This window comes from Eschrichtius robustus, chromosome 3 (assembly GCF_028021215.1).
Source record: "Eschrichtius robustus isolate mEscRob2 chromosome 3, mEscRob2.pri, whole genome shotgun sequence".
Lineage (NCBI taxonomy): Eukaryota > Metazoa > Chordata > Mammalia > Artiodactyla > Eschrichtiidae > Eschrichtius > Eschrichtius robustus.
Window position 1 is genome coordinate 139,699,496 of NC_090826.1, and position 21,842 is coordinate 139,721,337.

At 35.0% G+C, this 21,842-nt stretch overlaps 1 protein-coding gene across 1 annotated transcript in view; it reads left to right on the top strand.

Annotated features, from left to right (window-relative positions):
- XPR1 (xenotropic and polytropic retrovirus receptor 1) overlaps positions 1-21,842 on the top strand; it is a 196,161-nt gene that overhangs the window by 136,794 nt on the left and 37,525 nt on the right. Inside the window, exons 7-11 of the mRNA XM_068541354.1 lie at positions 122-203; positions 9,544-9,734; positions 9,946-10,125; positions 16,026-16,197; positions 17,335-17,529. Of these exons, the coding sequence (XP_068397455.1) occupies positions 122-203; positions 9,544-9,734; positions 9,946-10,125; positions 16,026-16,197; positions 17,335-17,529 (820 nt within the window). The remainder of the gene's footprint in view (positions 1-121; positions 204-9,543; positions 9,735-9,945; positions 10,126-16,025; positions 16,198-17,334; positions 17,530-21,842) is intronic.

Here is a 21,842-nt window from a genome sequence, read left to right on the forward strand (position 1 = left end):
CATAAAATATGTTTGTTTTCATGGTAGAACTTTGAGGCTTATAGTGCTAATTTATTACACTGTATACTAAATGTATTCAATATTTTGCCCTTTACTCAAAATGCTGTTTTTCTGTCCACAGCCTGCACCAGCATGGACTACTTTTAGAGTTGGCCTATTTTGTGGAATATTCATTGTACTGAATATTACCCTTGTGCTTGCCGGTGAGTAGTTTAAATTTTGAATTAAATTATTACTAATCTGCTTATGTCATATTCTGTCCCTCTCCCAAAGTTACTACCAAACTACCAAAGCTACTGAAAGAGAAATCTGTCAGGGCTAAGTTTTTTGTTTTTATAAATGATGGGAGGGTGGGTGTTGGTTATTTTGGTTTGTTTTCCCCTTTGGATATAATTATCCCTTTAAACATTGCTAGACTGTGACTCCTTATTCTCTATCATTTTCAGCGTTTAGTTATCAATGACCTCAGCTCCCTTGATCAGAGATGAGAGTAAATAAGATTTTACAAAATTTGTGCACTAAGCTCATTTACTTTGCTTTTTGGAGACTCTCTCACATCCTTTCCAGAACCTATTTACAATTACTTTGCATATAATTTAAAGAAAATTAGTTATATAATATTCTATTCTATAGCAGTTAAAAATTATAAAGAGGTAGGAGGAATTGCTGGAAACAAGTGCATTCCCAACATCAAGAAATGATGTAAGAACAAGGGAGGCATAATCTTACTAAACCTCCCAACAGAATTTGACTTACCTCTCAGCAGCATTTTGACATCGTGGATCATTCCTTCTTGAAACTCTTCAGTTGATTTTGCTGGGAAAACTACACTCTGCTGGTTTTCTTATTAAACTTGGCTGGTAGTTTTTTCCCAGACTCCTTTCTAGCTATTCTTTTCTTTTGGCATCTAAATGTTGGGGAGTACCACTGGGTTCAGTCCTCAGATCTTTCTCTGTCTACATTCATTTCCTAGCTAGGCAGTCTTATTGAAGCCTATGGCTATAAATATCATCTATATGCTAATAACTCCCAAATTATATACTGTTTCCTCTGAATGATATCCAATTGGATACTTATATGTCTAATAGGCATCTTAAACTTATGTGGACAAATTTTTTTTATCACTAAATATGCTTTCTCTTCTGTATAGCTTCACCTCTCATCAGTTTCTCAGGCCAGAAACCTTTAGCCTCTCTTTTCCCTCATACCTCATCTCCAGTCCATCAGCAAGTCCTGTTGCTCTGTCTTCAAAATATGCTCTGAATCTGGCCACCTCCACCAGTGCCATCCTTGTCTAAGCAACCATTTCTTGCTTAGTACACTGCAGCAGCCTCCTGAATTTGTCTCCATACAACCACTCTTGCCTCTCTACAGTCACCAGTGTCTTTTTGATGCAAGTTAGATCATGTCACTCTCCTCTTCAAAATCCATTAAATGGCTTCTCTTACAATAAAATGGAAAATTCCTACCATGGTGTGCAAGATCTCGTCCCTTTGGGCCTTTCTAACTTCATATTCTGTCATCCCCCCCACACTCAGTTTCACTTGGTTTCACTGTTTCCATCCACATTTGTTTTGTTACTATTCCTTGAACACACCAAGCTCATTTCCATCTATGAGCCCTTTCAATTGCCTAAAAGGCCCTTCCCCAAGATGTCTACATAGCTTACTCCCTCACTTCATGTAGTCTCTACTCAAATGCCACCTCCTTAGTAAGGCCTTCCCTGATCAGCCTACCCTAAAATAGCCTGTTCTATCCCTTTAGCCTACATTAGTTTTCTTTGGAGCACTTGTGACATATTTTGTTTCTTATTATCTGCTTTCCCATTGGAATATAAATTCCTTAATGCCTTGGCTTTTGTCTCTCCTGTTCACCATTGTATCTCCAGCACCTAAAACATTGCCTGGGATATAGCAGGGTTCAAAAAATGTTGGTTGAAGTTTGAATGGATGGAAGAGAAGGACAGAGATGAAATTAAATGATATACAGAAAGCACACAAACAGCAAAAAAACACAAATCTCAAAGATTCTTGAATTTGAGGACTTTTACTTTAAGGGCAGATAATCCTGGTATACCTCAAGAGTCTGTGTACTTGGGGCTTCCCTGGTGGTGCAGTGGTTAAGAATTTGCCTGCCAATATAGGGGACACGGGTTCGAGCCCTGGTCCGGGAGGATCCCACATGCCGCGGAGCATCTAAGCCCGTGCGCCACAACTACTGAGCCTGCGCTCTAGAGCCCGCGAGCCACAACTACTGAAGCCCACATGCCTACAGCACGTGCTCCACAAGAGAAGCCACCGCAACGAGAAGCCCTTGCACCTCAACAAAGAGTAGACCCCGCTCGCCGCAACTAGAGAAAGCCTGCACGCAGCAATGAAGACCCAGTGCAGCCAAAAATAAATAAAAATAAAAATAAATAAATTCATTTTAAAAAAAAAAAGAGTCTGTGTACTTGTGCTTATAATAACTGTGAGTCATTAATAAAGGATTAAATTCTGTTCAGTGAAGTCTGCACAGAAAATGACTTAGAAATAGATGTTATTGTATAAATATCCATTATAATCTGTTTTGGACTTTTAGTAATTATAATGCTGCCTGAACAAGGAAGGTTTATATCACTGTCACACTTAAACTATTCTCGATTCCAGGGTCTATGTGTTTTTCATTTTTGTATTTCAAGTTCCTAACGCAGTGCCAGACACATAGATGTTCAAGAAATAATTTACTGAATTCATTATTCCTCATAAACATTCTTCTTAATTAAGATTGTCAAATTGCATATTACAAAATTATAGCCCAAGTTGTAATGGCTTTTAGATAGTGTGTGAACTTTACCTATTAACAGTGTGTTTTCATTTGTATGTTTAGAGTTCTCCTTCCCACCAATTTTACTAAAAATTAACTCTATTATTGTCTACTGTAAGCTTATGTTTTAATATTGGTATAATTTATGTTCATATTTAAATCTAGCTCTGTGTCTTCAGGGATGAATGCAGTTTACTTATATAGAATGCATGGATATACTACAATAAAAAGCCTAGCCCTAGATTATCCAGCTAGCTGTTATGGAAAGAACACTGACTTACCTCCAAAAGGCCTTGCCTGGTTGCAGTCCCAGCTCAACTGTTTCTTAATTGTTTTGGCTTTAAAGACATGACTTAACTTCTCTGAAACAATTTCCTCATTTGTTAAATGAGCTTAATACCTTAAAAGAACAGCGTTGTATTAGAATTCATTCAACAAGTAAATTTTATGTATCTGTGATTATGCTTGATAATCTTGAGTCTTAAGATAGATAAGAGAATTCCTTTCCTTATGAAGCTTATTGTTACACGAAGGAGATTAAGACATATTAAAACAATAATAATACACTACAAAATAGAAGTGTTTTCTAAGCAGGTCAAGAGAACAAGTGATTACTTTCAAATGAGAGCATCAGGGAAGACCTTACTCATCTGTGTGTGAAATTTTTTTCTTTTCTTTCCAAGATGAGCATGGTGTTACCATCATCACCATCATTAAGTAAGACATAAGAATAGATAAATAAACTTCATTCTTTTTATGGGAATGAATTGAAGTTTTCTTAAATTCAGGGGCAAGTTGGGGTTTTGTTTTCTTTAGTATGTATAGCCTACGTTTTTGTGAGATGGTCTGATTTATTTTCTAATGTGGGTGCTTTATACATTTAGTGTTGTGCATTTATGTTCTCTCACCTCAGAACCCGTCTTTGTTTAATCTTTGTGTGTCTACGGGGGAGGCAGGGTAAATACAGTTAAAGCCAGCTGTCTATCCTTATTTATCTCCCAGTGGTTGCGTTAACGATAAGAGTTGAAAATTGAGAGAGTAACACAGCAGTAGTAACGCATGTACAAGCATGATTCTTTTTTTCAAACATTCACATAAAAAAAGTAATGTACATAATTGCTATGGTTTCTCAAGGGGACATGACCTGATATTTAATAATTTGTCTGAAATTCACGTATTCCAGATATTTAGTGTTATGAAGATGAAAAGCTACCTGTTCAGATTTTTTAAAACTTGTTCTTATAGTTTCCTAGTAACCTGTACTTAATTGATATAATAATAATATATCATATTTCACTTCCTGGTTTGACAAAGACAAGAGTTTGACCATTTAAACTGCATATAAGGGAACCCTTCTACATAGTTGGTGGGAATGTAAATTGGTACAGCCACTATGGAGAACAGTATGGAGGTTCCTTAAAAACTGAAAATAGAGCTACCATATGATCCAGCAGTCCCACTCCTGGGCATATACACAGAGAAAACCATAATTAGAAAAGATACATGCACCCCAATGTTCATTGCAGCACTGTTTACAATAGCCAGGACATGGAAGCAACCTAATGTCCATCAACAGAGGAATGGATAAAGAAGATGTGGTACATATATATATACAATGGAATATTACTCAGCCATAAAAAAGAATGAAATAATGCCATTTGCAATAACATGGATGGACCTAGAGATTGTCATACTGAGTGAAGTAACTCAGACAGAGAAGGACAAATATCGTATGATATTGCTTGTATGTGAAATCTAAAAAATTGGTACAAATGAACTTACTTACAGAACAGAAATAGAGTTACAGATGTAGAAAACAATCTTATGGTTACCAGGGGGATTGACATGTACACACTACTATATATAAAATAGATAGCTAATAAGTACCTACTGTATAGAACAGGAAACTCTACTCAGTACTCTGTAATGACCTATATGGGAAAAGAATCTAAAAAAGAGTGGATATGTGTATATGTATAACTGATTCACTTTGCCGTACAGCAGAAAGTAACACAACATTGTAAATCAACTATACTCCATTAAAAATTTTTTTAAAAAGTGCGTATAAGAGTGTGAAATAACAAGCACTCATACACTAGTGGTAAAGTATTAATTGTTGCAGTCTCTTTAGAGGATAATTTGGCAGCATATGTAAAAAATTTTTAATACAATCACTTTGATTAAGCAATTTTATTTCTAGAAGTTTATCGTATAAACATACTTGTACATGGGTGCAAAGACATATATGAAAGGGGGGTATTCACCGCTATTTTGTTTATAATAGCAAAATCCTAGGAACGGCTCAAATGTCTATCAGTTAGGAACTGTTTAAGAAAATAAATGATATTACCCCTATACAATGGCATACCATGAAGATATGAAAGTGAATGAGTGGAAATGGGTATAGTACTTTGGAGAAGTGTTTGGTAGGATCTACCAAAACTGAATGTAACTATGCTGTGTTGTTTCTACCTTTTGGCTAATGTGAGTTTTGCTGCTGTGAACATGCATATACATGGATTTGTTTGGGTACCCGTTTTCAGTTTTTTCGGATACATACCTAGGAGTGGAATTGCTTAATTATATGATAATGCTTTTTAACCTTCTGAGGTTCCACAAAATTGTTTTCCACAGAGGCTCCACCATTTTCTGTTTCCACCAGCAATTTATGAGGGTTCCGTTTTCTCCACATTCTCATCAACACTTGTGATTTCCCTTTTTTTTTTCTTAATTATAGCCATCCTAGTGGGTTTGAAGTAGTATCTTGTTATGGTTTTGATTTGCATTTTTCTAATGACATTGAGTATCTTTTCATGTGCTTATTGGCTATTTGTATATTTTCTTTGGAAAAATGTCTATCCAGGTCTCTGCCCATTTTTAAATTGAGTTGTCTTCTTATTGCTAAGTTACTAGAGTTCTTTATATATTCTGGATACTAGACCCTTATCAGATATATAATTTGCAAATATTTTCTCCCATTCTATAGATTGTCATTTTACTTTCTTGATAATGTCCTTTGATGCACAAAATTTTTTAACTTGGTGAAATCCAGTTTATCTGTTTTTGTTGTTGTGTTATTCATGCTTTTGGTGTCATATCTAAGACTTCCATTGCCAAATCCAAGGTCCTGAAGGTTTACCCTTATATTTTCTTCTAAGCGTTTTATGGTTTTAGCTCTTATATTTAGCTCATTGATCCATTTTGAACTACTTTTTGTACATGCTGTGAAGTATGGATTCAGCTTCATTCTTTTGCATGTGAGCATCCAAATGTCTCAGCACCATTTGTTGAAGAGAATATTCCTTTTCATTGAATAGTCTTGGTTCTCTTATTGAAAGTCAATCAGCCATAGATGTATAAATTTATTTCTGAGCTCTCAGTCTATTCCATTTGTCTATATGTCTTTTTTTATGCCAGTACCACACTATTTTGTAGTACAATTTGAAATCATGAATTGTGAGTTCTCCAACTTTGTTCTTTTTTCAATATTGTTTTGGCTATCTGGGGCCTCTTACAATTCCATATGAATTTGAGTATCGATTTGACATTTCTGCAAAAAAAGGCCATTAGAATTTTTATATGGATTGTATTGAATCTGTAGAATACTTTGGGTAACATTGCCATTTGAACAAGTCTTCCAATCCATGAACATGGGATTTCTTTCAGCAGTGTTTTATAGTTTTCAATGTACAAGTCTTTCACCTCCTTGGTTAGATTTATTCCTTGGTGTTCTATTCTTTTGTTTGCTATTGTAATTGGAATTGTTTTCTTAATTTCATTTCAGATTGTTCATTGGTGGTTTATATAAGGACAGCTGAATCTTGTGTGTTGATCTTTTTTTTTTGGCTGCGTTGGGTCTTCATTGCTACGTGCGGGCTTTCTCTAGTTGCGGCAAGCGGGGGCTACTCTTTGAGTGGGGGCTACTCTTCGTTGCAATGCTCGGGCTTCTCATTGTGGTGGCTTCTCTTATTGCGGAGCACAGGCTCTAGGCGTGCGGGCTTCAATAGTTGTGGCACATGGGCTCAGTAGTTGTGGCTCACAGGCTCTAGAGCACAGGCTCAGTAGTTGTGGCACACAGGCTTAGTTGCTCCATGGCATGTGGGATCTTCCTGGACCAGGGCTCGAACGCGTGTCCCTTGCATTGGCAGGCAGATTCTTAACCACTGCACCACCAGGGAAGTCCCTGTGTGTTGATCTTGTACTCTGCAACTTTGTTGACTTTATTAGCTCTAGTAGTTTAATTGTGTATTCTTTGGGATTTATACTTATTATTTTTGTTTCCTGACTGTTGTAATATATATGTAGACTTTGGTTGGGAATCAGGATGTAAAACCATGTATATATATATATATATTTTTTTTTTTTTAAAGAAATTCACGTTCTTTTATTTATTTATTTATGACTGTGTTGAGTCTTCGTCTCTGTGCGAGGGCTTTCTCCAGTTGCGGCAAGTGGGGACCACTCTTCATCGCGGTGCGCGGGCCTCTCACCATCGCGGCCTCTCTTGTTGCGGAGCACAGGCTCCAGACGCGCAGGCTCAGTAATTGTGGCTCACGGGCCCAGTTGCTCCGTGGCATGTGGGATCCTCCCAGACCAGGGCTCGAACCCGTGTCCCCTGCATTGGCAGGCAGATTCTCAACCGCTGCGCCAGCAGGGAAGCCCCATGTATATATATTTTTATTTTCAACATCCTAACTAATCTTCTTGCTACCTACTTGTTCCTTTGCAGTCTGTTCTTCACATGACAGCTAGAGTAGTCCTTTAAAATTATTAATCTGGTCATACCAATTATGTGAAAAACCTTTCATTGGCTTTATACATCTGAGTAAAAGCTTAAGTCTTGACAAAGTCCTACCTGATCTGCCTCTAGGTAACTTTTTGCCACTTTACCTCTCATTCATTCCAGTCATAGTGGCCTGTCCTTCTTCCTGTTCCTGGACTACACAAGGCTTATACCTATCTTAAGGCCCTTTGTACTTTCCCTCTACTTGGAGCCCTGTTCCTCCAGATAGTCACATGATTAAGTCTCTATTTCCTTAAGGTTCCTGCAAATGTCATCTTCTGAGAGGTTTTCTTGACCACCCTACCTAAAATAGCACCTAACATTCTTTATCTCTTTACTCTACTTTTTTTTCCTTCGAAATACTTAATCTCAGTATCTGACATTATACAGAATAGGAGTTGCCTGAAGACAGGTATCTTGTTTGTTGTTCATTACTGAATCTCCAGCTTTTAGAATGGTGTCACACATAATGGGCACCCAATAAATATTTGTCAAATTAATGAAAAAATGAATTTTCGTAAAGTAAAAGGAAAAAGAAACTGATGTATACTGAATATTCAAAAATGGACCAAACGTACTGTTTTAGGCATTTAATATATGTTGTTCAGATTTAATCTTCTTAACAAACTTATGAGAATAGATATTCTCCCCATTGACCAACAAGGAAAGTGAGACTTAGAAAAATTTAATAATTTGCCCTAGTAAAGCTAGGATTTGAAATCTGGTCTATAGTATTTGACTCCAAAGCAAAGGCTTTCTGTACCCTGTTATTTTTAAATTATTAAATGTGCTATGTGCTATAGAGAATACAAAGATAAATAATAAAGGGTTATTTAAGTATATAAGATGTATATAATTAAATTTCACATGAGTAGTGCTAACAGTAAATTTTATAGTTATTTGGAAAATTGAGAAATTGGTAGCCAAATTGAAATGTTTGGCACAGAGTAGGCTCAAAATGAAACATAGTGATTCAATAAATCTATGAACAGATGAGAATCTGACTCTTAAGTAATAAGTACAAATAGAATTTGTCAAAAGAAAGAGCAAGGCCATTTTAGGTACAGGGGACAACATAAGCAAAAAAGTGAATTTGTTAAAAGGATAATAAAATTTATCAGGAGATAAGAATTTAGGGGCACTATGAGATAAGTTTGGGAAACTTAATTGGAGATCAGATTGTGAAGAACTTGAATTGCGAGGCTGAAACGTTTGAATGTTATAATTATTGGAGATCTATAGGATAGTAGTGATACTGAACGTTTGTATGGGCATATGAGCAATTGAATGTAGTAATTAAGAGTATGGGCTTTGGAGCAAAACTGTCTGAGTTAAAATCCTGGCTCTGCTTTATCCTAGCTTGGTAAACCTGAGCAAATTACTTAACTTCTCTGCTGTAGTTTTCTGATCAATCAAATGGAGATAATAGTTTTTAATTCACAGAGCCATTGTGAAGATTAGATGAATTGTTATATGTAAAAATACAATCCTTAGCACATAGTAAGCATTCTATAAATACTAATTGTTGTCATTTATATGACATTTCAATTTTCACATTGCTTTCATATATACTCTTCCTTATGATTTTCATAGTAACGCTGTGAGCTAGGCATTACTATATCCAGTTCAGTGATGGACAAAACAAAGCCAAAGAAGTTGTGTCATGCCAGAAATCCCCAGCTGACAGAACTGATCTGATGGTTCTAAACTATTTCACCATGGACTAATATGCTGAAAGTCAAATTTTAGGAAAATTTTTCTGGTGGAATTTTGCAGAGTGAAATGAAGAAGAGAAAGAACCTCGAAGCAAGTTTATCAGGCTCTTGAGATAACCTAGGTTTACGTTTTATTTATTAAAAATTCTTATGCCAGGGTTATATCCTTGAGAATTAAGAGAAAAGACAAAGGAGACATTATAAATTTTCTAACTAACCAATTAGTTGATATTCTTTCAGCTGTATTTAAACTTGAAACAGATAGAAGTATTTGGCCCTTGATAAGAATCTATCGCGGTGGCTTTCTTCTGATTGAATTCCTTTTTCTACTGGGCATCAACACGTATGGTTGGAGACAGGCTGGAGTAAATCATGTGCTCATCTTTGAACTTAATCCGAGAAGCAATTTGTCTCATCAGCATCTCTTTGAGGTAATCAAAGCAAGACATAAAATCCCATGAATATAGTTTACATTAGCTATATAGATGGTTTAGTGGGCACTAAAATCTATTTTCTATTTGAAGAGGATTGTTGATATAATAATTAAACATTTTTCTTACCTCTGTTTTATTGAAGATTTTTTAAGTAATGGTAGAAATAAAAATAATTTTATTTCTTTTTGTCTTTCCCATCCTTTATCAGATTGCTGGATTCCTCGGGATATTGTGGTGCCTGAGCCTTCTGGCATGCTTCTTTGCTCCAGTTAGTGTCATCCCCACATATGTGTACCCACTTGTCCTTTATGGGTTTATGGTTTTCTTTCTCATCAACCCCACCAAAACTTTCTATTATAAATCCCGGTTTTGGCTGCTTAAACTGCTGGTAAGTCCAGAAATTTGTGTATCATTTTTAGAGTGGTATATTGGTCATTGGCTCCCTCCAGAATGAAAACAAAACTCCTGTATTGCACAACTTCAGAAGGCATGTTCACATTGTAGTTTAAATGAGTGGTACCCCAGCTCCAGGGGCAAAGAACACAGTATGACTGGTACACCTGATGTTGTGCAGTAAGAGTGGCCCTGGGAAAAGCACTCATTCATTTTTTCCTCCAAAATGGAATATGAAGTGTCAAGATATTGAAATGACTTTAAAAATTAATAATAATTCATAATTAATTACTTTACAGATTATTTAATCAACGGTGATAACATGTAGAATTTTCCTTTTTTTTAAGTGGTGCAACTATTACTTTCCTGTTAAATTGCTATAAGTAGTCAATCAAACATTTTTATTTTATGAAGTATTGGTTCTCTAAAAGCAGTAGGAATATCTTGTCAGATCACCAAGTTTAATTTGAGAAATTGACTTTATAAATTCCATTTCTTCTTCCACTTTACCTATTTCTTAATGATCTCAAAATCAAGCAGTCTCAGCATTAAGATATAGAATTTCCTGCAAAAATGGTAGCTGTATTTTTTGGGATATTGTAGACTACTCTGGAAAGGAACTTCTGCTTACTCCCAGATTTAACCAGCTCTGTTTTGAAAATCAATTGGGAATGCTTTCATATAATTATTTCTTAGATTACAAATTACAACTAACAGTAGAGTGAAGGTTAGTAATTAAATTGACCAATCTCCACAGACTTCCAGAATTCTCATAATTATCGTCTCACTTTTTTTTTCACCTTATAAAGTATATTGCCTTGAAAACTATAGTTTTTATTTCTTTTTCCTTTTGTATGCCCCTTAGGTTTAGGAGAATTTTTGTTGTTGTTCTTAGCAATATGCTCTCTTTAGCATTAACTAAATTTTTAAAATCTGAAGAAATAAAATATGACCTTCCAATTAAAAAAACATAGTAAGCAGTCAACAAATAAAAGCAGCCTATGTTCCAATATAGGCAGGTATTTATAGCAATCTGAAAAAGAAAATGGCCCAAATCTTGACTTTTTTTCCCCCCAAAGTTAATTGTTCATTTATTTGTATTTCTTCTTCCTTCCACTAGGATTTTTATCACAAACTGAGAATCTCCCTCTTTTCCACCAACTTCATTAAATATAAATAAATAAATAAGCAAGCAAGCAAGGAAGGAAGCAAATCATTCCCTTAAAGTATAGCACCACTAGGCCTAATTTTGAGTTTGAATTCTGAGTGTGGAACTTAGATGTTCAAGCATATTTTAATAAGTCATAAGTTATACCATCACCTTTAATGTGTTTTGTCATCATCTAGAAAACATGCTTTTTAGAAGATTTTTTTTTTAATTTAAGACAAAAGAAAAATTTGAGCCATTTTTCTCTCGAAATTTATACTAAAAATAAATCATTTCCAGTTAGTACAACAGTATTAGATTACCTTTCTTATTTTGAGATTGTCATTTTATTTCTAGATTTTGTGGAGTTTTTAAACTGTGTTATTTGCATAAAAAATATAATATTCTTCTGGTTACAAGGAAATAACTACAAGATTATAAACACCTATTTTTCCTTCCTAAATTATTGTGAAATCTCTATAAAGTTATTTTCAAATGAGATTTGAAAGACTTAGAAAACTCAGATGTTAATATGATTGCATCATTACAATAACAAAATAATACAGTTGTGTACATTATGTGCTAAGTGAACATTTCCCCAGTGCATCCTTCTTTGTTTAAATGGGAAGCTGGTATGATTCATGAATGACCAGTTATTCTTATTAGCAGAACGATTCCCCATTGAGTAGACATTTATCTGTGCATCTGTTTTGTGTTAATAAATGAGGACTGTTGATGGAATGGGTTGGCAGGGGTGTAATAAGAAATAAGAGAATAGTAAAATATACTCTCAGAAGCAGTGAAATACGGAAGGAAGCATTGTGATTTGGTATATTTGTAATAATTGTAAATAGTAAAAATGTTATTTATAGATTATTTTAATATTAATTGACCTATTGACTTATTTTAATTCAAATCTCACTGAGAAAATTTACCCTTAGAGTTATTTCTAGTGATTTAACAAGAATGTTTCTACCCTATTTATGTTTCTCTGATACAGCTTTTTTTAAAGCTTCATCCTAAAGTAAACTACATTTCCCTTTTTCTTTTTTACTTTAATTTTTAGTGGAAAAAGAACGTGTGTCACTTGGCCATAGTGGTAGGCACTGGGCACCACTTATATTCATATTTAAATTTGAATCTATGGAATTGATATGTTACTCCTCTCCCCAAAAGAAGCTAAAAAAATTTTTTTAAGAAATTGATTTGTTTTGATATTAGTATTATATATCAAATTAATACAGTTTATTTACATTCATTAGGTCATATAGCCTCTCTCCAGATCTGTATTTGTCCTACTTGGAAATCCAGTTAGGAAGCATAAACAATGCCTCAGATTTTCTGAACAAAAGTATCAAGTTATTCTTATAGAAGGCTGCATAAAGTTTTTAAATTAGAGTCTTTTGCTATATTATTTTGGAATTGATTTTTCCAATATTTTCTTTAGTTGTATAATAAAATTTTTACACGTGTCTATTATAAGAATAGATTAGAGAAATATTCTCATTTAATAATGTACTATTCTGGACATTTTATATGTGTCAATTTATTTAATCCTTTTAATAAACCATGAGGTTGGAGCTACTATTAATCCACAGTTTATAAATGAGGAAACCTAGGTTCAGGGGAATTAAATAAGGTCACAAAGCCAAGATGTAATGGAGATGGGATATGAGCTCAGGCATTCTGGCTCCATAATCTGTGTTCTTAAACACTACCATTTAACAGTTAGACCTGGTGGTCACTTTATCTACATGTTTAACTTTGATTAGTGGATCAACTAACGGAATCTTAAAATCAGATTTGGAAAGAATGTGATTATCCACAAGTAGAAATTAAGACTTCATCTCCGTAACTGTTTATCTCCTTAACTTCATCATCTTAACTTAGAAGATGATAACATATATTCTTTGTAATAACTTGTTAGTGGCCTTTTTGTGTATGTGGGTAAAACATCAGATATCCAGGTTGTCTGTAGCTTTCTTAATACAGTTACTCAGTGAATTGTTATCATTTTAATTTAAGTCACAGCAAAGTAGAAGTTGAAAGACCTTAGCCAGAATAAGAAAGGAAGGAGAATTCTCACTCAAAAAGGGGAATTCAGATAAATCTAAGATGAATTTGACTATGTGTTAATGTCAGGGAGTTAAGTATGATCTGTTTATTTTCATTTCCACTCACCCTACCTCTGACCAAACTACTTGTTCCCTTCTTTGTATTTCCAGGGTATTTTGTATGCCTATCTGTAATAGCAGTTACCACATGGTGCTGTCATTATTTCTTTAGGTATTTATTATTTGCCCAAAGGGATTGTGGGTCTTTGAGGGTACAGGCCATGTTTTATTTATTTAGTACCTCCACAATGCCTGACATATAGTAAATACTTAATAAATCTTTGTTAAATGCATGAATGACTATAATTATGTTCTTTCCTTCATTAGTTGTCTTATACCAATATTTACCACTCCCTTCTTTCTTTCTTTTTTCATCTTCTCTCTTCTGTCAATTTTCCCTTCCTTCCAATTTTTATTTTATGTCACTCCTTTCCTTTTCTAGTGCATCCCTCTATCTCTTTGTTTCTTATTTAATACACTGTCTTCCCCTTCTGCTCTTACAGAGGTTTTCTGTAATAGCCAGGTTTTGAGGCTGGATGTGGCAGGTTGTGACAGTAATGGTAGTCTGTCTAATGTCAGTGAGAAATGAGAAATTTGCCCTAGGCTGCCAGTTTCACAAAAGTCCATGACTAGAGACTGAGTAAGACTTCCTGATCCTTTGTTGTTATATCCTAAATTATTCTCTTGTTTCTGTCTCTTTGAATCTTTTAAATCCATTCTGTATCTAGAGTTTCTTAAAATATTATATAAACTGGTATCAGAACCTCTTTGTGCATAAATGATTAACATCTCAATCCCTAATACCTCCTACCCCACCCTACCCTGCCAAAAAAAAAAAAAAGTTTACTGTATCTGGAGCTTATGGTTGCAAATGATAATATCTCATCTGGCTTACTGAACAACTTTCTGAAAGAGTAAGTGAGTGATCAGAGATTGAACCGTGGACACAGAATATATCAGCTCCAGAAAGTAATGTCTTAAAGCCTGTATTGTATCCTGCAGACCCCTGGTCTAAATTCCAAAGCTCCAAGACAATACCTGTCATAGATAGTTGACACCCAGGATTGATTTGTAATATAGTCATTTATTATTTCCCTGAAATAATCAAGGGAATTATTTAGAGAAAGAATAGAAAGAACCAGCCAAGTCTGAGAGAAGAGAGCCGTAGTCACCCAGGCTGGATATGTCCATTAAATGAATATACCTAGGTGGCAGGAGAGCTATAGCTTTAGACTCATTTTCTCAAAACTGTTGCTTATGGGCTTCCCTGGTGGTGCAGTGGTTGAGAATCTGCCTGCCAATGCAGGGAGTTCGAGCCCAGGTCCGGGAAGATCCCACATGCCACGGAGCAACTAAGCCTGTGAGCCACAACTACTGAGCCTGCGCGTCTGGAGCCTGTGCTCCGCAACAAGAGAGGCCACGATAGTGAGAGGCCCGCGCACCGCGATGAAGAGTGGTCCCCGCTCGCTGCAACTAGAGAAAGCCCTCGCACAGAAACGGAGACCCAACACAGCCAAAAATAAATAAATAAATTTTAAAAAAATTTCTTTGAAATCAATAAAAAGAGGCCCTGTCAATAGACAATAAACCAAGAAAGAATATTCAACATTTCTAACAATCAAATGCAAATTAAAGCAACATACTATTTTTTAAAAAAAACTTGCTTAGTCAGAATTCCTTGTTTTAGGAGTCCATTTTCACCTGTGTAAGATAGAAAGGGTCTAACAGGGTGAGGAGGAAAGCTGCCTTCATCCCATCTTCACTTCACTCAAGGCCTTTCAAGGCAGTCTGTACAATTTGAGCTTATTTCTGGTGATTAGTGTCTAATTCTTTCTCTCTCTGCAATGCCAGGATTTTCCTTTGCAGTGGTAAACAGGCTTCCACAGAATAGAGTTAGGAGGAGTTATTGTTATAGGTCTTCTGTAAAATGGGGATATGGATAACACCTAGCTTATAGAATTGTTATAGTTAATGGATTATAAGAAATGCATTATGAGAAAAATACACAGAGTGGATTAGTGCTCAAGGCATATAACCTGAATTTATTTATCATTGTTTTTGTAACAGTGGGATGTGGGCTGATTTTTGTGGCATAATTTGAAGACAAATGCAATTATCACCAAGGCATTAGTGAAATGAAAGTGACTTTGGTTAGAGAATAATACATACTTCAGACGAGGTGCTATCCTCCCCTTCCTATCCTGTGTAGGCAAAGAAGAGCTTTGTATTCAGTTAGCTAAGATGGGAAAATATTCCAGAAATTATCATAGCACATGGGTCTCCAGCAAAATTTAATTTAGACCCTAACGCTAAATGTCCTCTCGATGCATTTGTGCCATTCTCTCTGCTTTCCACTTCAGCTCTTCCCACCTCTCTGCTTTCTGTTTTCTGACTGTAGCTATTCCTGCCTTCCCCCTGCCCCACCCTTTTAATTCCTTTCTTAGTTATCCATTCAATCCCTTCATTACTAATTCTCAACCTAGCCACTGTTGCCAGGTCCCTGTGTTTGTGATTGGTTCATTGGTTTCCGTTTTATCAACTAAAGTAATCATGCTGCAGGGTCAGACATGAATTAGAGAAATTTAATATGAATTTTCTTGTTTCTGTGTTTTCTGATTTTTTTCTTTCTCCCAGTTTCGAGTATTTACAGCCCCCTTCCATAAGGTAGGCTTTGCTGATTTCTGGCTGGCCGATCAGCTGAACAGCCTGTCAGTGATACTGATGGACCTGGAATATATGATCTGCTTCTACAGTTTTGAGCTCAAATGGGATGAAAGTGGGGGCCTGTTGCCAAATGATTCAGAAGGTAGGGTATGAATGTGCATCCACACTACTGAACTGCCAATGTAAACCAAGAAATACTGGGAATGATAACTGAGGAATTTAAGATCATCCAATAATATTACAAATGTAATTAAATGTACTTGGCACTCCTTTAGCAATCTCTTTATCTGATATAATTTGGCTCTTAAATTATATATTATAATTTTAGCCATTCATTTGCCAGGAGATTTACAACTTAAAGAATTCTAAAACTAAAAAACTTCTAATACATTGGTAATTAAATCACAGATGCTTTAGTGTCAACAATTGCCATCACAGTATTGCTTTACTATGATCAAAAATACTGATAATTTAGAAATTAGATCAAGTGCTTTGAGAAAGTCATTATAGATGTTTTTAAATTCTTCTTGGGTACCTTATTTTTCTTTTGGCTCTTTTTATCACTCTTTGTTTATGCCAGGTGTTCAGGTTACTAAGGAATTTTGCCTTAATGACAAAGACCAACTTTAGACAGATTATGTAACATCTGACTAACAAAAGTTAATGAAGCCAGTGCCAACACATTTTCATTGATTGCCAGCAGATCACAATTCTGTTGTATGTTGAACCACTCTGATACATTTCCAGAATTTGAAGAAAACTGATTTACGAACTCTATTCTTCTCATTTTAAAAGTATAAACTCTGCTGTTTGTTTTCTTTGTTCGTTTTATTTTTTTTTAAAGAACAAGAGTGTGAACAACCTATAGTGGGTATATTGTAGTGGTTTGGAGTTCATGAAATTGACTGGAGTCACCAGTGATATGTATAGGTTTTCCAGATGTTTCAGAGCTAATTTTTTTCTCTTTGATTAAGGTATTCATCTTCTAATTGTCTTTATAGTTTTACCACACTCCAAAGAAGGTGATTCCAGAATAGATAGTCAGAAATCTGAGCCGGCAGATTTTTCTAAGTTCCCACTGTGTATTTTACCTTCTCTCCGCAGCTTATCAACCACTAAAAAGTTTAAGAATATAATAGTTGCAAAGAAAAAAGTGATTCTGAAACCCAGGGTCCTTGCTTTTATGGACTTCCTAGTGGTTATGATATATGACTCTAAATGATGTGAACAAGTTTTTTTTTTTTTAATTGTAGTCTTTTCTTCTTTGAAATCTTCACAGAACCAGAAATTTGCCACAAATACTCATATGGTGTGCGGGCTATTGTTCAGTGCATTCCTGCTTGGCTTCGCTTTATCCAGTGCCTGCGCCGATATCGAGACACAAAAAGGGCCTTTCCTCATTTAGTTAATGCTGGGAAATACTCCACGACTTTCTTCACGGTGACGTTTGCAGCCCTTTACAGCACTCACAAAGGTATTCATTGATTGTGAAAAGATTTTTCAAAATCTGGATTTTCACCACTTGAATCTATTTCTTACTCTGGTTACCTTTCCATTTGTCATGCTTCTTTTTTTTCCATTGAAGCTCCAGTCCCCTCAGGTATACTACTTTGTTTTTGAACACAATTTTAGTCTCATTCCAGTATTTACTAACAAGTACCATTAAAAAGAATCAAAGTCATCTGGAAGAGAAAGGATTTGTGATAACGTTTGAAATCCTGAATTATGTTTAATGGGTTCAATCCAAGACACCTTGGGTTTTCATTTGGTTTTTTAGACTTCTTGTTCATTAATGAGGTTAGGAAATGCTAGGTGAAAAAGATTCCCTCTGGCAATCATGTATATTTTTAATCGCTTTCCTTCACCGCGTAGTAAGGATTGTTTCCAGCCTATTTAACTGCAAATTGAGTTCTCTGATCTCTCTAGTTTCTTATCTCCATGGCAACCAGTTATTACTTGAGACTGTTCTTCTGTTGGGAGGAGAAAAAGGCTTTTAGGTTCTGAGCCACATACAGGCACTCCTTTTGAATTTTTAACCTTCTCCTAAGAACTGTCAATCAAAGATCTCACTTCCTTTTACTAAAATGCCTTCCTTCTTTGTCTATTTAAATCAGTATCAGCCTACACCTTAGAGGCTGCACTCTCATCTGTGAGTGGTAAAGAAATGTTACCAATTGAAATTATTACAATTATTTTTAGATACTTTGATAAAAAGTTCTTTTTCTGTGATTTTTTTTTTTTAATTGAGATGCTGTATTTAGGAGCCTTAGCTAGTGCTCCAGAACTGCTGCTGTGTGTCTGATGGTCTTGAAAGATTAGGGTGGTTGTTTTTTGTAAAGCTTGTGATTTGGTCCAGCAGAACACTTTATAATGTACTTGCACTTTTTGCAGTAGATTCTGTGATTGCAGTAATATTGATAATGCAGTCAATAATTTTACCACTATGGAGGCACTCTTGTTAAATGATATAATTTAACTAGGTACCTCAGTGAAAGAAATACATCCTGAAGCTCCCTTAATTTTTTTTTTTTAACTGCTCTCTCATGTGCACCTACTGTTTGGCTAGCTCCTCAGACTCTCCATTGTACATGCTTACCCGTTGGTCAGCCTGGGATACTGGTAGATTTTGTACTCAGATTTTGCATTTTACCCTTTCTGCAGGTCTTTCCCTTCAAGGATTACCCCTCTAAATTTCTAGCTGTTCCATCAACCCTGACTCTGTCCTGGAGCAAGTAAGATTGATTTTTCTGTGACTGGAGTAGAAAGAGGGTATTGGGAGCACCCTCAGGCAAAAAGCCACAAACTCACAATTCTTACTCTTTATGCCAACATCTTTTCAAAGTAAGCTCAGGCTTTTTGCCTGCTTTTGGTGGCTTTCCAGTGCCTTCTAATAGTTATTCTTTTTTTTTTTTTTTCCTTGAAGTATAATTGACTTAACAATATTATATTAGTTTCAGGTGTACAACATAGTGACTCAATATTTTTATATAATACAGTGATCATGATAAGTCTAGTTACTGTCTGTCACCATAAGAAGTTATCACAATATTATTGACTAATTTAATTACTATGCTATACATTAGATCCCCATGACTTATTTATTTTATAACTAGAATTTTATACCTCTTAATCTCCCTCACCTATTTCACTCATCCCCTATCCTGTCTCCCTTCTGGCAACCACCAGTTTGTTCTCTGTATGTATGTCTGCTTCTGTTTTGTTATGTTTGTTCTTTTTTTGGTTTGTTTTTTAGATTCCACTTATAAGTGAAATCATACACTATCTGTCTTTCTCTGTCTGACTTATTTCACTTAGCATAATACCTTCTAGGTCCATTCATGTTGTGGCAAATAGCAAGATTTCATTCTTTTTTATGGCTGAGTAATATTCCATTGTGTGTGTGTGTGTGTGTGTGTGTGTGTGTGTGTGTGTGTGTACCCCCCAAATCTTTATCCATTCATCTATCAATGGACACTTAGATTGCTTTCATACCTTGGCTGTTATAAATAATGCTGCAGTAAGCACAGTGGTGCATATGTCTTTTCAAATTAGTGCTTTTATTTTCTTCAGAAAAATTCCCAGAAGTGGAATTGCTGGATTGTGTGGTAGTCCTATTTTTAATTTTTTGAGGAATCTCCGTACTGTTTTCCATAGTGGCTGCACCAATTTAAATTCCCACCTACAGTGCACAAGGGCTCCCTTTTCTCCACACCCTCTCCAACACTTGTTTTTTGTTGTCTTTTTGATAATAGTCATTCTGACAGGTGTGAGGTGATATATCATTGTGGTTTTGATTTGCATTTCCATGACGATTAGTGATGTTGAGCATCTTTTCATGTGCCTGATATCCATCTGAATGTCTTCTTTGGAAAAATTTCTGTTCAGGTCCTCTGCCCATTTTTTAATCAGGTTGGGTTTTTCTGCATGTTGAGGTGTATGAGTTACTTGTAGATTTTGGATATTAACCCCTTACCTCATATATCCTTTGCAAATATCTTGTCCCATTCAATAGGCAGCCCTTTCGTTTTGTTGATAGTTTCCTTCCCTGTGCAAATGCTTTTTAGTTTGATTAGGTCTCATTTGTTTATTATTGCATTTGTCTCCCTTTCTAAGGAGACATATCCAAAAAAATATTGCTAAGACTGATGTCAAGAGCATACTGCCTATGTTTTCTTTTAGGAGTTTTAATGTTTCGGGTTTTACATTTAAGTCTTTAATTCATTTTGGGTGTATTTTTGTATATGATGTGAAAAGGTAGTATGGTTTGATTCTTTTGCCTGTAGCTGTCCAGTTTTCCCAGCCCCATTTATTGAAGAGGCTTTCTTTTCCCCATTGTATATTCTTGCCTCCTTTGTCATAGTTTAATTGATCATAAGTATTGGGTTGGCCAAAAAGTTCGTTCAGGTTTTTCATAAGCTGTTATGGAAAACCCGAACGAACTTTTTGGCCAAACCAATACATGGGTTTATTTCTGGGCTCTCTGTTCTACTAATCATTTGTCTGTTTTTGTGCCAGTACCATATTGTTTTGATTATTGTAGCTTTATAGTATAGTTTGAAATCAGGGAGCGTGTTACCTCCAGCTTTGCTCTTTCTCAAGATTGTTTTGGCTATTTGGGGGGGGTTCTTTTGTGTTTCCATACAAATTTGGGGGGGTTTTTTTTCTAGCTTTGCAGAAAATGCCATTGGTATTTTGTTAGGGATTGCATCGAATCTGTAGATTGCCTTGGGTAGTATGGTCATTTTAACAATATTAATTCTTCCTATCCATGAAAGCTCCCCAAATTTTAACTCTTGGTGAAGAATGCTATTTTTCAGTCCAGGCATGCATCATGATTCAGAAGGTTGTTAATAGAGAATTTCTAAATCAGGCAATTAATTTGATACATGCTACCCTGTGACTTAATAACCCTTTACTTTTCTCCCATCCTGGGTAAAATTGAGTACTGGTTTTTCTTTCCTTTTTTTTTTGGTTGAATATTTTAGGATATAACATATCTTTAACTATACTGATACCATTCAGTAAGAAGCTGAAAATCTGAATTCCTCGAATCTGCAAACACTCCAAATCTGAACACCTAAAGCTAGAAGCAGTGGTTTGGATAGTATTGTCTTTAGATTTTTTTGTTGTTGTTCATGTACCCATTAAAATAACCTTTTAAACTATTGATATATTATTACTTTATTATCTTTATTTTATTATTTTAAACTATATTACTTCTCAGACATTTTTAAGTTTATGTCTGAAATTTTTTGTCTTAAATTTAAATAATTACAAAAAAGTCTTTTCCCTTAAATTTTAAATATTCACATTTTAAAACAAAGCTGCTAAGTGTTTCTACTAAGTGTACCCAGGTAATCTAAATACAAAGGCATGGTACCATGATTTAATTTTTTTTAATGAAGCAATTCTACAATAGTCAGAAATTTTACATCTCTGTCCCATTTAACTTTATTTTAGTATAATACACATTTGTTTTAATGACTTTTGTCTGATACATAGTATGTAAATTGAAATTAAATTATTAATTTCCTATTAGTAGGAAAATTAGTTACTAGGAAGATAAATTCCTATTATTAGGAAAAATACTTGTTAGAGTAATTTTTTTTCTTTCTGTGTTGTAATTATCATTACTATGATTTTATCTATAGTTGTCAAAATAACATTACAAATTTTAATAATTATTACACATAAATATTTCTTTTTTTAAAAAATAAATTTATTTAAATATTTATTTTTGGCTGTGTTGGGTCTTCATTGCTGCGCACAGGCTTTCTCTAGTTGCGG